The 14,277-nt window shown below is 34.3% G+C and overlaps 2 protein-coding genes across 2 annotated transcripts in view; one reads left to right on the forward strand and one right to left on the reverse strand.

Moving 5' to 3' along the window:
• The first annotated feature begins 1,920 nt into the window (after positions 1-1,920).
• Positions 1,921-5,279, forward strand: LOC131953217 (G-patch domain and KOW motifs-containing protein-like). Its single transcript, XM_059316302.1, has one exon. It carries the CDS (start codon positions 1,928-1,930, stop codon positions 3,500-3,502), a length of 1,575 nt encoding a protein of 524 aa, XP_059172285.1. The 5' UTR covers positions 1,921-1,927; the 3' UTR covers positions 3,503-5,279.
• Positions 5,280-5,915: 636 nt separating this feature from the next.
• Positions 5,916-14,277, reverse strand: part of LOC131953216 (ADP-ribosylation factor GTPase-activating protein 1) — a 41,653-nt gene continuing 33,291 nt past the window's right edge. The window contains exons 8-11 of the mRNA XM_059316301.1: positions 12,400-12,489; positions 11,338-11,397; positions 9,759-9,895; positions 5,916-9,443 (exon numbers count right to left, since the gene is read on the reverse strand). Of these exons, the coding sequence (XP_059172284.1) occupies positions 8,897-9,443; positions 9,759-9,895; positions 11,338-11,397; positions 12,400-12,489 (834 nt within the window). The 3' untranslated portion in view covers positions 5,916-8,896. The remainder of the gene's footprint in view (positions 9,444-9,758; positions 9,896-11,337; positions 11,398-12,399; positions 12,490-14,277) is intronic.

The following is a 14,277-nucleotide window of genomic DNA, read 5'->3' on the forward strand; positions in this document are numbered from 1 at the left end:
ACAAGTTAAGCACTACGACTGAGTACAAGATGCTCAAATTAGCCTAGATCCAGAGCTCAATTAGTCTAGATCCTGAGGTGTTCCTAGGGTATGGCAATTTATAAATAAATATAATATTTAAAAAATCATTTTGTAACTGTTTTCTAGATCAATGTGACACCAAAATAAAAATGTGAATGGGGGGAGGGAGGCGCTTTTTCCCAACATTGTTTGCCCAATATGCGGGAAGGGTTACTATGCCTCTATCTAGATGCAGGGCTATATAGGAAAATATATGCTTCACTTTTGGATTTTGTTAAAGGTTTCACAGATGTGTTCTATCAATTTGAAGGAAAACCAGAAGAAAATATTTCCTTATGTTGATTCCACAAAAAGCAGATGAAAGCATATCAATGAAGTTTAGAAGCAAAACACTTATAGGCATATACATGATGCGTGCATTACACTAGACTAGCACAGAGGGTCCACTTATATACTAAAACGTTTTGATTCTTAATAAAAATTAGAAACCACAGAAGAGTTTCGTGAAGGGGTTTGCGCCGCATGTCAAACATATCATGAAGAAGAATCTTGTAGGAGAAGTCAAGCATTTTCATCAATATGTTAATCAGTCAAGTTAGCGGAACATGATAGTCTGACACCCCTGGATCTGTCTAGGGTTGTATTTGACTATAGTATTTGATCAGTATTCCCTAATCACGTAAAGGCAATTTTGAGATTGTTTGCAAATTGTCTCAGCTGAAGAAGATAAAAAATTAATTTAGAACTTTTAAAAAAAATAAAGCTGTTGGCACACATGTTTCCTGTAGACCTATTTCCATTTGAAATTGTATACAATTCGTTAATACATGAGTTCAAGTATATAGATTGTATATTCATTAGACAACATAAAAATTATGAGAGAAACAATCAGGTTGGAACTTTGTTGATTATCTATATAGAGATAAATGAAAGTGTTTGTGTTTGTCCTTTATGTGTTACTATACCCTTCAAGTTTTATCCGATGGCCATGAAACTTTGTGAAGTTATTGAGAATACTCCTGGGAGGGTTTCAGCAAAAATAAAGCATCCATGTGTACACTATGGCGCTTACGTTAGTTTTAAAGAGTGCGATACATACGTGGGACTGCTAATATAGTTACTTCTGGTTGCATAGATGTTAGTAGTTTGTCTGTCTTATGCCAAGGTTACTGAAATAGGTAAATACTTCCTCTTCTGCCCATTAGACATAAGGTTCGAAAGGTTGCTTTACACTTTTTTAACTACTAGTTTTAGTTTTTAAAAAAAAAGTAAAGCACTAGTGTGGAGTGTCCGCAACCCCCAACCCGAAAGTTTTCAGTTTGAGTGCCCCCCCCCCTCCCCTCCACCTCACTTAAATAAACATTTTTCTTTAGTTGGAGTCTTTGTATTTTTATGGAATTACTTCACAATAAGCACACTGGTAAGCGATCATATCTAGATAGGTTTTTTTTTTTGACATGTTTGCTTGACATGAAGGTTTGGCAGTGTCCGCAGCTTGAGAATTCTGAGCGAACATCGTTTTTTTTAAAGTTTCTTTGTCTTGTGCATAGAAAATAAAGGAGACTACGCATTCTAATTTGATTAGGCCTATGTCGTCAGTGACTTTGATCTGGCAAAGCAAGAAATAAATTTTCGACCATATAAAGAACAGATGTCTATAGGCCTAGCCTAATGTACTTCTTAATTGTATTTCAGTTTAATCCTCTCGGTATCTGAAAATCATATTTGGCACTGACATATAGATTCTAATAGACTAAATATATATGGACTTATAGGGCCCCACATTTTAACTAATTCAAGGCCTGCTCAGTATAAATTTGACGCCGATATTAAAAAAAAAAACAATTATTTTAGACTTGATCGAAACATTTTGATCTGGCACATACCCACCAACTTCGTTTTCAAAATGGAGTCAAATCATAAGGAAGCAACAAAGCCCACAGTGTCTTTCGGATTTTCTAAAAAACAAGAAACAAAACAACTGTTAAAATCAGTCGTAAGCGAGACAACAGACAGAGGAGATCTAGAGCCTGATTATGTGTTATCATTAGAAAACAAGGAAGTACATTCTACTCAATCTACACGTGTAACAAAAAATCAAGAACTAGTCATTCCTCTCATTAAACAAAATAATTGGCGTGTTGAAGGTTCACGCCTGAAAGGACCCTCATCAAAAACATTAGAAACTAAAATTGACTCATTAGTATCAGAATCATTGGATGCTCAAGCTGCTAAAGAAATTTTACAAGAATCAGCCAAGTACAATGAAACATGGGAGGATCGGGGTACTGAAAATACAAATATTTCCATACCACTTCTGATGCAGAATAAGATTCCGCAGGGTTTTGAGACTGATGAAAAATTAAATGTAGAATTACGGCCAGATGAACCGGATGACGCAGACTATGATAAGATTCCTATTGAACAATATGGTCTAGCAATGTTACGAGGAATGGGTTGGAATCAGTCACGTGGCATTGGTAAAAATGGTAAAGTAGTTGCCCCTGTGCAAGCTCTTTTGAGACCCAAAGGACTTGGATTAGGTGCTGATAAAAGTAACACAGGGTCAGATAAGAAGGCCACACAAGAATCAGTTGTAAATGCAGAAGAGGACCGTGAGTTAAAAAAGAATTCACATTGCATGATTCTAAGTGGTGTCAATAAGGATTTATATGGCATTGTTGAAGGGTTGGATGAGGACAATGCACGTGTGCTTATTAAACTTACTGTTAGTGGAAAAACTGTCAATATTATGCAAAACAATGTATCTGTTGTTAGTAAAAAGGAATATGATAAATTTTCAAAATATTTAAATAAAGATAAAGTTGATAAATATAACAAAGAGCAAGAGAAAATATCCAGTAACAAATCTTCAAGTGAAGCTGTTCAGACTAGTGACAAAAAGAGAGCTCATAAAAGTAGAAAGCGTGATGCTTCTCCCAATGATAATAATTCTTATCATAAAAAGCAGAGAAAAGATAAAAATAAGCATAACAGTGATTCTGTGGAAAGAAAAAAACATAAAAGCAAATACAAAAAGTATGAAAGGCAACCTTCAAGTAGCTCTGGTTCTGATTCTTCAGATGAGATAGCAACCAAAATTGTTCCACAGTGGTTAAAGAATGATCTTAAAGTTAGAATAATTGACAAAGACTTAAAGAGAGGAAAATTGTACAATACTAAAGTTGTAATTATTGATGTACCATCAAGTGGAATTTGTATATGTAAAACAGAAGACGGAAAAGTAATTGAAAATGTGAGTCAGTCACAACTGGAAACTGTTGTTCCAAAAAGTGATAATTCTTATATTGCTGTGGTATCAGGGTCTTATCGAGGACAGATAGGTCAGATAATGAAACGTAATAAAGACCTCTGTCTGGCTGTTGTTCAGCTTTTATCTGACAGAGACATTGTTTTGAAATTACACTATGATGAAATTTGTGAATATGTTGGAGATATTCAGAATCATGATGATTATTAATACAGGATACAAAATTCTATCAGTGCATGTAAAAAATTTAGTACCAGTTAGTAATATAAGCTTACTATGACTATTGTTTTGTGCATAGGGTGTTTTATGTAAATGCTGTTATTTTCTACAGAAAGGTAAGCTTATATTGGGCAATAGTTTCAATTTATTCTGGCATTTGTCTAAACTTTGTAAATTAAAACACCCTAGTATAATAAGTAAACTTTGTTTCTTGTCTTTTAATGTATAAGGTAGTAAACGTTGTAATATGAATAGTCTAAGTATAAATTAAATGTATTTTAATAGGTTTTAGTGGTTCCTAGAAAAATGGGCAAACTGAAAACTGCAAACAGATAAGTTCGCAAATATAAACTAATTATATATAGGCCTACTAATACACTTGAATTTTACCACAGTGCATTAAAATCTCTATATATATTTCTCTATGCGGGGACCATGCGGGACACCACCACCACTTAAGCGCACTTAGCAGCCCCCTTTCTTCCTCTCTAGGCATATCGCTACCACCCCCACCAATCGTAGAGCAGGGGCAAATAATTTAGTTTTGAAACTTAGGGGATGTAACTAAGAAGAGGCTGCTTTCTCCGGGGGGGGGGGGGGGTATCGTCCTTAATGAGCTATTGATAGTGTTTTAAAGCAAATAATTTCAGTTGCAGCATTGGTAGTGTCGAATTCACAAATTATGAGTTACTAAAAAGTAGAAAATAAAACAACTAAATAGCGGCATATGTTACGCCGCGGGTTAGCTCATGTTTTATTATGCTACATGTTGTTACTCTTTGTAAATGAAGTTTTCTGTTGCACATCTTCCTGGTCTCAGTACTTTTAGTAATATGGATATAATATTTAGTTATCTCTTTTCCCACTGGAAATTCAGCCCATGTTGCTACAACATGCAGCAGGGCTTGCAGTTAGGTAACAGTATCAGGTCTGGCAATTTTTTTGTTTGTTTCTGGTCATAATTATCAATCTAAAGAGTACATTCTTTCAGTTTGGTTTAATTTATCCTGTTTGTTTAAGCAATAGGCATTTATAGTTTTAAAATACACGTAACTGAATCTCTGGCTAGTTTTTTAATACAGATATAGGTTTTGTGTAAAGATGGTGGTGCTATTTTTATAGAGCAATGTATTTTTCTTTTCTTTAAGTCATATATTTATATTCTGATGGTGTTACTAGATTTAGTTACTTTTTAAACCCAGACTGTTAAAAAAATTAATTGAAAAAAATGATGAAGTAAAAACTAGGAATGTGTGACCATTTTAAACAACTATTAAATGCTACTAGGCATAGGGTATGGTATTGTAAATGTATGTAGTGTTTCGAATTTTCTTTTTTAGTGACCCAATCACTTGTAGTGCTTGAGTCAACATTTCTGCAATGCTACAACACATGTTGATACCACTGTTAGGCTGAGTCTACTGATTGATTAGCCCAGGTTTCAGATGATCAGTGTATCTCCTAATTTAATTGTCCATTATTACACACTACACACCTATAACAAAATGCTTAAACATTGTTTATGGCATTAAGTAAAGGATCCCATATTTGTAATAACTTATGTAAATTTGATTATACATGTTTTGTGGAAGGATTTATAAATTACATCTAAAATCTTGATTGTGCACTTAGCACGAGTATATTTGGGTTCCATTTCCGTAACATTGTAGTGCCCTTTAGGGGTCCAATATGTGCAAGAAATCTGACAATTTGTTTTTCGGAAGAATTCTTTTTTTCTGTAACTAATATATTAAATTTGTAAAGACACCTTTTGTTGTTGTTGCTATTTATTTTTCATGCCATTAGATTGTTCTGATAAAAAAAATTGAAATAGACCTTTTCCACTAAGATCTTTTAATAATTTAACAGTTACTAACAGACTGAATCTCTGATTTTAGAAAAAAATTTCAAAGTGCATTGGTAGATAAGACAATTGATATATGCAACAGTTGAATATGTTGTCAAGCTTTTTTCTTCCTTAGCCAGCAACTGCCAAGATCAGCCCTTTGCTTACTTAAGAAAATGCAGAGAGAAAAAAAATAACCATTAATTTATTAAATGGCCTTGTTTAGTGACTTATCTCACAATACTCATTTAAGTGCATCTAATAGTTTATGAGTTTTTAAAACTTATTTTTAGTGCATACATCTTTTCTGTAACTGATTTGTACACATGTGGTTATTAATACACACTTTTTTTGCTGTTGTATATGCAATCTTTAACTTGATTTTTAATGAATTATTTTAATTCTTATTCAATTACTTAAAGATTTGATGTTCTTAAAGTGTCATCAGAGATTAAATCACTCAACTATAAATGGTCATAATAGTTACAAGATTTGACCACTCCCCACTAAAATTGTGACTTAATCACTTGTACAAAGCTCCCAACAACAACAAAAAAATGGAAAAAGTACGCCTATTTATTAAATTAAAAAGAAAAATAATAACCACATACAGAAAATTAAAACAAAAACATGTTTTCTTCATGCACAAATATAATTGAAACCATATTTCACATCTGAGAATGTACAGCTCCAGTTATGTTAAGCATGGGCTTGAGTTTGAATATTTTTAACACAGTTACTACATACTATGTATGTTTGGAATATTTCTTTAAAACAATTCAGTCACACATCCACAACATGAATATAATGTTAAACTGTGATCAAATGCAGTGACCTTTCACCCACTGGTCACAACCCACTTTCATGAGACGACTGATTACATATAATAAGGTGTAGTGATGTTTTGTACTGTTTACAGTGTAGGTTGTACAATACAACCCCATTCAGTTGACTAGGGAGTAGAGCTAATTTAAGTAGTTTTGGTCTGATATAGCTGATGTAAATTGTCATATTTTTAACAATCCTTTAGACTTCAGATATTATGAAGATATTGGAGTTAGATCATTAGCTATTCAAAATTTTTAAAGCAAAGAATATTCATCAACACTACCTATAAGGGTTGGGGAGGTGTCATCCATTTTTATAACAACATTTTTTTAAGAGATCTAAAACATTGAAAATTTAAAAATAATATTTTCTGCAATCAGATCCAACAATATACATAATTTCTATTTTCATTAACGTCTTGCTTATCAACTGGTAAATATTTGATAATTACTGATGCCATGACTTGTTGAACAAGCGAGTTCTGTTTTTAAAAAAATTACAAGCACTTTAGTAAAACTTACATTTTTTGTATGCAGACTCAGAAAACTAAAATTTTGTGATAAAACCTCAGCCTAAATATACTGATGTTAAATATAATGCATTGGACATCATACATAGATGACCTCTAATAGTTATGATGGATATAAATAAAAGAGTAACCTAGCAGAACGCAAAAAAGTCATGTTATTCCAATAGCTGTTTAAAAATTATCTACCTATTCTCATTACACTACAGAATCACATACTAATGACAAAATGCACTAATTTATTATAGTATTCACTTCTTAAGATCCTTGGCATAAAGTATGGATGATGCACATAGGCTAACTCTAAATATTTCGAAGTAATTTTAACCTGTTTTTTGACAGCAGTTATGAGTGGAAGACAAATAGCGATGATACCAATTTTACTAATAAATTTGTTGTTTTAAACTATTTAAAGGCAATACAAACTTTTTTCGCTTCTGGAATTAGTTAATCATCCTTATTTTAAAATAAAAAAAAAAAATAGTTCAGATTTATGTAAATAGTTTGCATTATGAATCAGAAGAATTTTTTGAAAAATCCAAAACTGCTCTAATAATGTTATGATGTAAAAGCAATTAATTTTAGGTTAAAAAACCAAATAACACTAATATTACTAATAAGAAAACAGAATATACACTTCACAAAATGGATACATAAAAACTCTAACATCATAATTTACATTAAAGTTACAATTGCATGAAGTTATATGAACACTTTATTTTCTGCACCAAGGAATTGATGATACAGGCCTGTTGCTCATGTGTGAAAGTAGGCAGTCAGAAAATGAAGGGGACTGTCTTAGTTTCATCTGCTTAATGGAATGTTCACAAAATGTCCTACATATTTTACAATTTTATTTCTATTTCTACCTTTTATTAGATAATGTGATGAATACTAGCTTAATGTTTTCAGTTTGTTTTCTATTAAGACCTACCGGTTATATATAAAACCTACCGGTTATATATAATCAGAAAGCTAAATAAACCAAATGGAAAAGCGTAAAGCAAATTCCCCAGAAAATTGAAGACCTACTTAATTCAGGCAAAACATTCATCATTAACTACATCTATTTATTAAAATGCAGATGGAGAATATATTTTAATGGATTGAAGAGGACTGAGAAAAACTAAAATGAACTAAAAAAATCTTTTAATGACATAAAATTTTTTTTAGACTATACACAAGGATAAAAATATTTGTATGTTTTTATGTATGTTTTTAAACTGTAGTTTTTTTCTACCCAGCATTTACATTAGCAATATGTATACTATACATGTCTAGAAAAAGCAAATTTGCAGCAAGTATGTATGTTCCGTGGCAAAAATGTTCATATAACATTAACTTGTTGCAAGTTTTTCTTTCCTAGACATATATAAAAAACATGTTGCAAGAGTAAATGCAATGTTAAATGAAAAATATATAGTGATATTATAACAAGTACTTACTTGCTAGACAATTTTATTTACATACATTTTTGTATAATAGACTAGTTTTTATTTGATATACAGCATAAAGAAATATTAGCAACAACAGAGTAATTTGTTAAGGTGGGTATTACTAAAGTTTCTGAGTTCTTTAATTACCAACACAGTGGTGGTTACATTTAATCAGCAGTTAAAAACAACCAAGCCAGGCGTTATATACTTTTGTTTATCAACATTTATAAGGATTATTTACTAGCAACAAACTAATTCAAAAAATATTCTGTTTATACCAATAGAAGTAGTTTTAAAATATTTCATTCAAAAATAAATTCACCAAGCCTTTAATAAAAAAAACCCATGGGTATAGCAGTTAAATAAATTACAAAGATAAAACAAAGCTACCATCTGTTATTCCTGTGTGCTAAAATCAGTCTGCTAACAAAACATAATATTTATATCTACACATTAGCAAACAAAAAAAAAAACAGTGTATAAATATCAGTACAATAGTTTTTTAAGACTAATGCAATTCTTTTCACATGTCAATATCAATCCATAAGATGATTTAGCCTAGCAGCAGATTCTGTAGACTAATTTTTGACATAATACTGTTGATTTTTACATATTTATGGTACATCAATGTATCAACAGACCGATGACGTCATGAAATGAGATGTATGTTACTGTGTGCAACCAAAGTTTGAAATCCACAACAACAATGTACAGTTGGATATCCGACAGAAATCTAGGGCTAAAAATCCTTATCTGGTCTTGTTGCTTTCTCCAGCCAGATCCAGCGTCTGCCAGTCGTCAGCATCATTTTCATCAGCCCATACCTCGTTATCCCACCCATCCCCCCCTCCAGTGGAAGATATACCATTCCCATCATCCAAGTCCAGAAGATTTCCAACCAGTGGTTGCTTCTGCTTAGAGGCAGCAGAAGTGAATCCTGTGTTCCAGTCTGCATCTTCCCAGCCGTCTGAAGATGAAACACCCGTAGAAGATTTTTGAGACTTTTTCTTGGATTTGGATGAAGAGGAAGTTGACTTTCCAGACAAAGATGACTTGGAGGAGTCATTGGCTTTCCAACTGTCCCAGTCATCATCACTTTTCTTCTTTCCCTTCACCTTGGCACCAGAAGACAGAGCAGATTTGTCGTCATTCAGCCAAGCTTCTAAATCATCTTCATTACCAGCTGACCAGTCCGAGGTCTTGCTGGATTTTTTAGATGATGAAAGGTCAGATTCTTGACCCCAGTCACCCCATGACTCATCATCCTCCCCTAGCAGGTGACTTTTAGACGAATCTCTAAAATATCAAGACAAATGTGTACATTAATACATAAGGGATTGTAGAACACTATGTTATGTCTGTTTAATAAAATGGTGCAAAGCTTGAAAGATTAAAAAAAAAATCCACACCAAATATTCACATAGAGAAAAACAACAAAAAATATCATTTACTTTGTAAAAAACCCTAAAAGTATCAAATTTAAGCTGAAGTTGTGTCCCTTAGCTTGGTTCTATTATTATGTTGAAGTATAGCTAATTTTATCAAGACAGTGACAAAGGAATGTGTTCTGGCAATCTAAAACTGTTTTAAATGCGGTCAGTGTTAACTTACTCTCCACTGCCATATGAAGATCTGCTGAGTAGAGAAGACTTCTCCCCAGGGCTGGTGTCAGCAGTGGTCAGGGTTGTCTTAGGTTCACTCCACAGGGACTGCAAGTCCTTCCAGCCTTTGGTGCTTGCAGCCGACAACTGGAAAACAATTGGGTCAAAGATAAACTAGACATCAAGAACAAAAACTCATTTATATATGACTTATGGCATGTTTTTGGACAACTAAAACACAAGAGCTGATTGGTATCAACTTTTTGTGGACTGTGCTGGTAAATGTGGGTATACATACATTTATTATTTTAACATATAAACAGTGCTACTGTTTTAATATAGCTCAATAGGGTAATTAAATCAGAATATCAGATTTATGTTTATACAAAATTCCTACGTTAGCAAACGATCAATGAATGTGGGATCATTAAACTATGGTAAGTAATATAGTTCTGTGTACAACAGCCAAATACATTACTTTGTAACTTTTCTGCCATACTTTTCCATTAAAAAAATGTGTTTAATATCGTGCAACAACTTTTGGTTGATTTGGAGATAAAAATCATTGAAATAAAAAGATTATTATTTAGAAATTTTTTTGTTTTTTTTTCTTAACTATTTGGCTTTTATTTTTAACACCCAAGAGAATTTCAAAATATAAAATTAATTTCAAGGTGGGAAGGGTGTTCACAATTGTCTGCTTGTCATAACCACATGACCCCTATCATCTGAACACTTGAATCTAGTTCTAAATGGAATCATCATATTGTTTGTTTCCCCAGCCAGTAATTAAGCCAGCTGAGGTCATTCTGTGCTATCCTTGTTTAGCTCATGAGCAAGCTGTCAATCATCCTGGTCTAAATCAATAAAACACCTCCACAACACAAACAGCCATTCAATACTCTCAGTAGCAAAGTTGTTTACAGTATCAAAGCTGTTTACAGTATTAAAGTTGCCTGTGTCAATAAACAAAAGACCCAGTGTAAACCTGTGAGAGAAAAAGATAAGCATTTCTCTTCCCTCATACAACATGCATCACAACTAGTGAAGGAAAAACTGCTCTCTAAAACACCTTGTCAAAAAGGATAGTTTGATTTGTACATGTCAAAAATATCTAAAAATAGATTTACTAATGCTCATACAAACAATACATTTAAGTTACTGTTAAGTTCCCTAAAGTGTCTTGTCATGTCTTTCCCTCTTGTCTGAGTCAACTTTGTCTGTTCTAGTATCTGTTCTAAGAACAACATAAACAAGACTAGCTACATTCCCGTGCTCCGACACGGTGAACCTTTTTTAAATGTACCAACTTGGGAACAGAACAAAACCAAACACAAACAAAAATGCAAACGCAAAAAAAAAACAACACAAACACAACACAAACTCCTTATCAAACTGCTTTATCAAACAAATGGCTGTAATATTTTCTTCATGTTCTTTTGAAGAGTAAAACTGTCAACTATCAAAAAAATTTAAATCATTACATAAATAGCCACAACTCCAATACTTGTAATAAGACAATGGCGATGCATCATGGTCAGTTTAAACTATTTAAAGGTAAACACTGGTCACAGACGTAGATAATTTACCTTAGATGCTAGGCCACTCATTGATGTTCCAACTTCATTTAATAGCTGTCCCTCTTTAACCTAAGAAGAAGAAAAGGTAAAATTTCTTGTTAAAAAGAGGAATGCAAAACAGAAAGTACACTTACATAAGTATTAAAATTTCTAAAAATAAGGATTTTACAGCCCTGATATCTGGGCTATCATCAGTTTAACCAGTAGTCTGGGCTACCATCAATTGTAAAAACAGCTAGGAGATGGTAAAAAACAACAAGAGAAAGTAGCAATAGCTTGCTCAGACACTCCCTGCTAGACAGGCAGTATGCAGCATCCTCCAACTGCTATTGATTTTTTAGGGGAAAGTTTTAATATCAAGGATCTTTCAATATTGGGAAAAAATGTAAACTGTAGGGCATCTGAATGCCAACGCAACACTAAATCTTAGGGCCATCTTATGTCAATACAACACTAGATATAAGGGCCATCTTAAGTCAATACAACACTAGATATAAGGGCCATCTTAAGTCAATACAACACTAGATAAAAGGGCCATCTTAAGTCAATACAACACTAGATATAAGGGCCATCTTAAGCCAATGCAACACTAGATATAAGGCCATCTTAGGTCAATACAACACTAGATAAAAGGGCCATCTTAAGTCAATACAACATTAAAGCTTATGGCCGTTTTATTTAAGACAATAGAACACTAAATCTTAGGGCCATAAAGACAAAACAACATTGGATGTAAGGGCCATCTTAAGTCAATATAACACAACACTAGATCTTAGAGGCATCTACAGTTAACAATGGATTTTACATTGAATATTTTTACACCTTCTGTCATATAAGAGCAATATTTTAAAAACATTGTCCATGACATTTCCAGTTTGTAGCATTAAGTATTGTTAATTATTGTCTTTATTAAGATAACAAGTTTCACAAAAACAATGATAATAAATGATCAGTTGATCAAGTGGAAGAAAAGTGAAACACAGAGCATGCAACAACACTGAGCGGGTAACAGAAGGTTGGGTGACAGAGATCTAGCTACAGATGGCGGCTACCTGTCATGCCACAACTCACCTTTTCTGCCGTAGGTTTGATGACACTTTCTGTCACTGTGGTGCCCAGCTCTTTGGTCTTCTTGGCTGTGGTGGTGGCCAACTGAGTTGCCTGGGGGGAGAGGCAAAGTTGACCTCAAACTTTCTTTATTATAGCAAGAGGTAAAGTTGACCTCAAACTTTCTTTATTATAGCAAGAGGTAAAGTTGACCTCAAACTTTCTTTATTATAGCAAGAGGTAAAGTTGACCTCAAACTTACTTCTTTATTATAGCAAGAGGTAAAGTTGACCTCAAACTTTCTTTATTATAGCAAGAGGCAAAGTTGACCTCAAACTTTCTTTATTATAGCAAGAGGCAAAGTTGACCTCAAACTTTCTTTATTATAGCAAGAGGTAAAGTTGACCTCAAACTTTCTTTATTATAGCAAGAGGCAAAGTTGACCTCAAACTTTCTTTATTATAGCAAGAGGTAAAGTTGACCTCAAACTTTCTTTATTATAGCAAGAGGCAAAGTTGACCTCAAACTTTATTATAGCAAGAGGCAAAGTTGACCTCAAACTTTATTATAGCAAGAGGTAAAGTTGATCTAGAACTACTGTATTAATTTTGACAATTGACACCACTAAGTTAGTTTTTAACAAAAACTTGTTAGAAAACTGTCAATGTCAGAGCCACACAGCCAACACAATCAGACTGGTGTATGTAATAGAGCCTTGGTTTCACTGGGCTAATAGGAAAATGTGTTTTGTAAAATGGGGGAGGGGTGAGAGCAGGCAATAAAAACAGATCATAAAGAAGTGGATTAAGGTGGCCATGTGGAGTGGGGGGGGGGGGGGGGGGGGAAAGGACCACAGATGAAAAATGTGGGGTGGGACCAGGGATGAAAAATGTCCTCTGTATGCCATGTGGGGTGGGACCAAAGATGAAAAATGTCCGCTGTATGCCATGTGGGGTGGGACCAAAGATGAAAAATGTCCTCTGTATGCCATGTGGGGTGGGAACAAAGATGAAAAATGTCCGCTGTATGCCATGTGGGGTGGGAACAAAGATGAAAAATGTCCTCTGTATGCCATGTGGGGTGGGAACAAAGATGAAAAATGTCCGCTGTATGCCATGTGGGGTGGGACCAAAGATGAAAAATGTCCTCTGTATGCCATGTGGGGTGGGACCAAAGATGAAAAATGTCCGCTGTATGCCATGTGGGGTGGGACCAAAGATGAAAAATGTCCTCTGTATGCCATGTGGGGTGGGACCAAAGATGAAAAATGTCCGCTGTATGCCATGTGGGGTGGGACCAAAGATGAAAAATGTCCTCTGTATGCCATGTGGGGTGGGAACAAAGATGAAAAATGTCCTCTGTATGCCATGTGGGGTGGGAACAAAGATGAAAAATGTCCTCTGTATGCCATGTGGGGTGGGAACAAAGATGAAAAATGTCCGCTGTATGCCATGTGGGGTGGGAACAAAGATGAAAAATGTCCGCTGTATGCCATGTGGGGTGGGAACAAAGATGAAAAATGTCCGCTGTATGCCATGTGGGGTGGGAACAAAGATGAAAAATGTCCTCTGTATGCCATGTGGGGTGGGACCAAAGATGAAAAATGTCCACTGTATGCCATGTGGGGTGGGAACAAAGATGAAGAATGTCCTCTGTATGCCATGTGGGGTGGGACCAAAGATGAAAAATGTCCTCTGTATGCCATGTGGGGTGGGACCAAAGATGAAAAATGTCCTCTGTATGCCATGTGGGGTGGGACCAAAGATGAAAAATGTCCTCTGTATGCCATGTGGGGTGGGACCAAAGATGAAAAATGTCCTCTGTATGCCATGTGGGGTGGGACCAAAGATGAAAAATGTCCTCTGTATGCCATGTGGGGTGGGACCAAAGATGAAAAATGTC

This window comes from Physella acuta, unplaced genomic scaffold, assembly GCF_028476545.2.
Source record: "Physella acuta isolate Inbredline_101_S28 unplaced genomic scaffold, ASM2847654v3 ptg000913l, whole genome shotgun sequence".
In the NCBI taxonomy this organism is placed as follows: Eukaryota; Metazoa; Mollusca; class Gastropoda; family Physidae; genus Physella; species Physella acuta.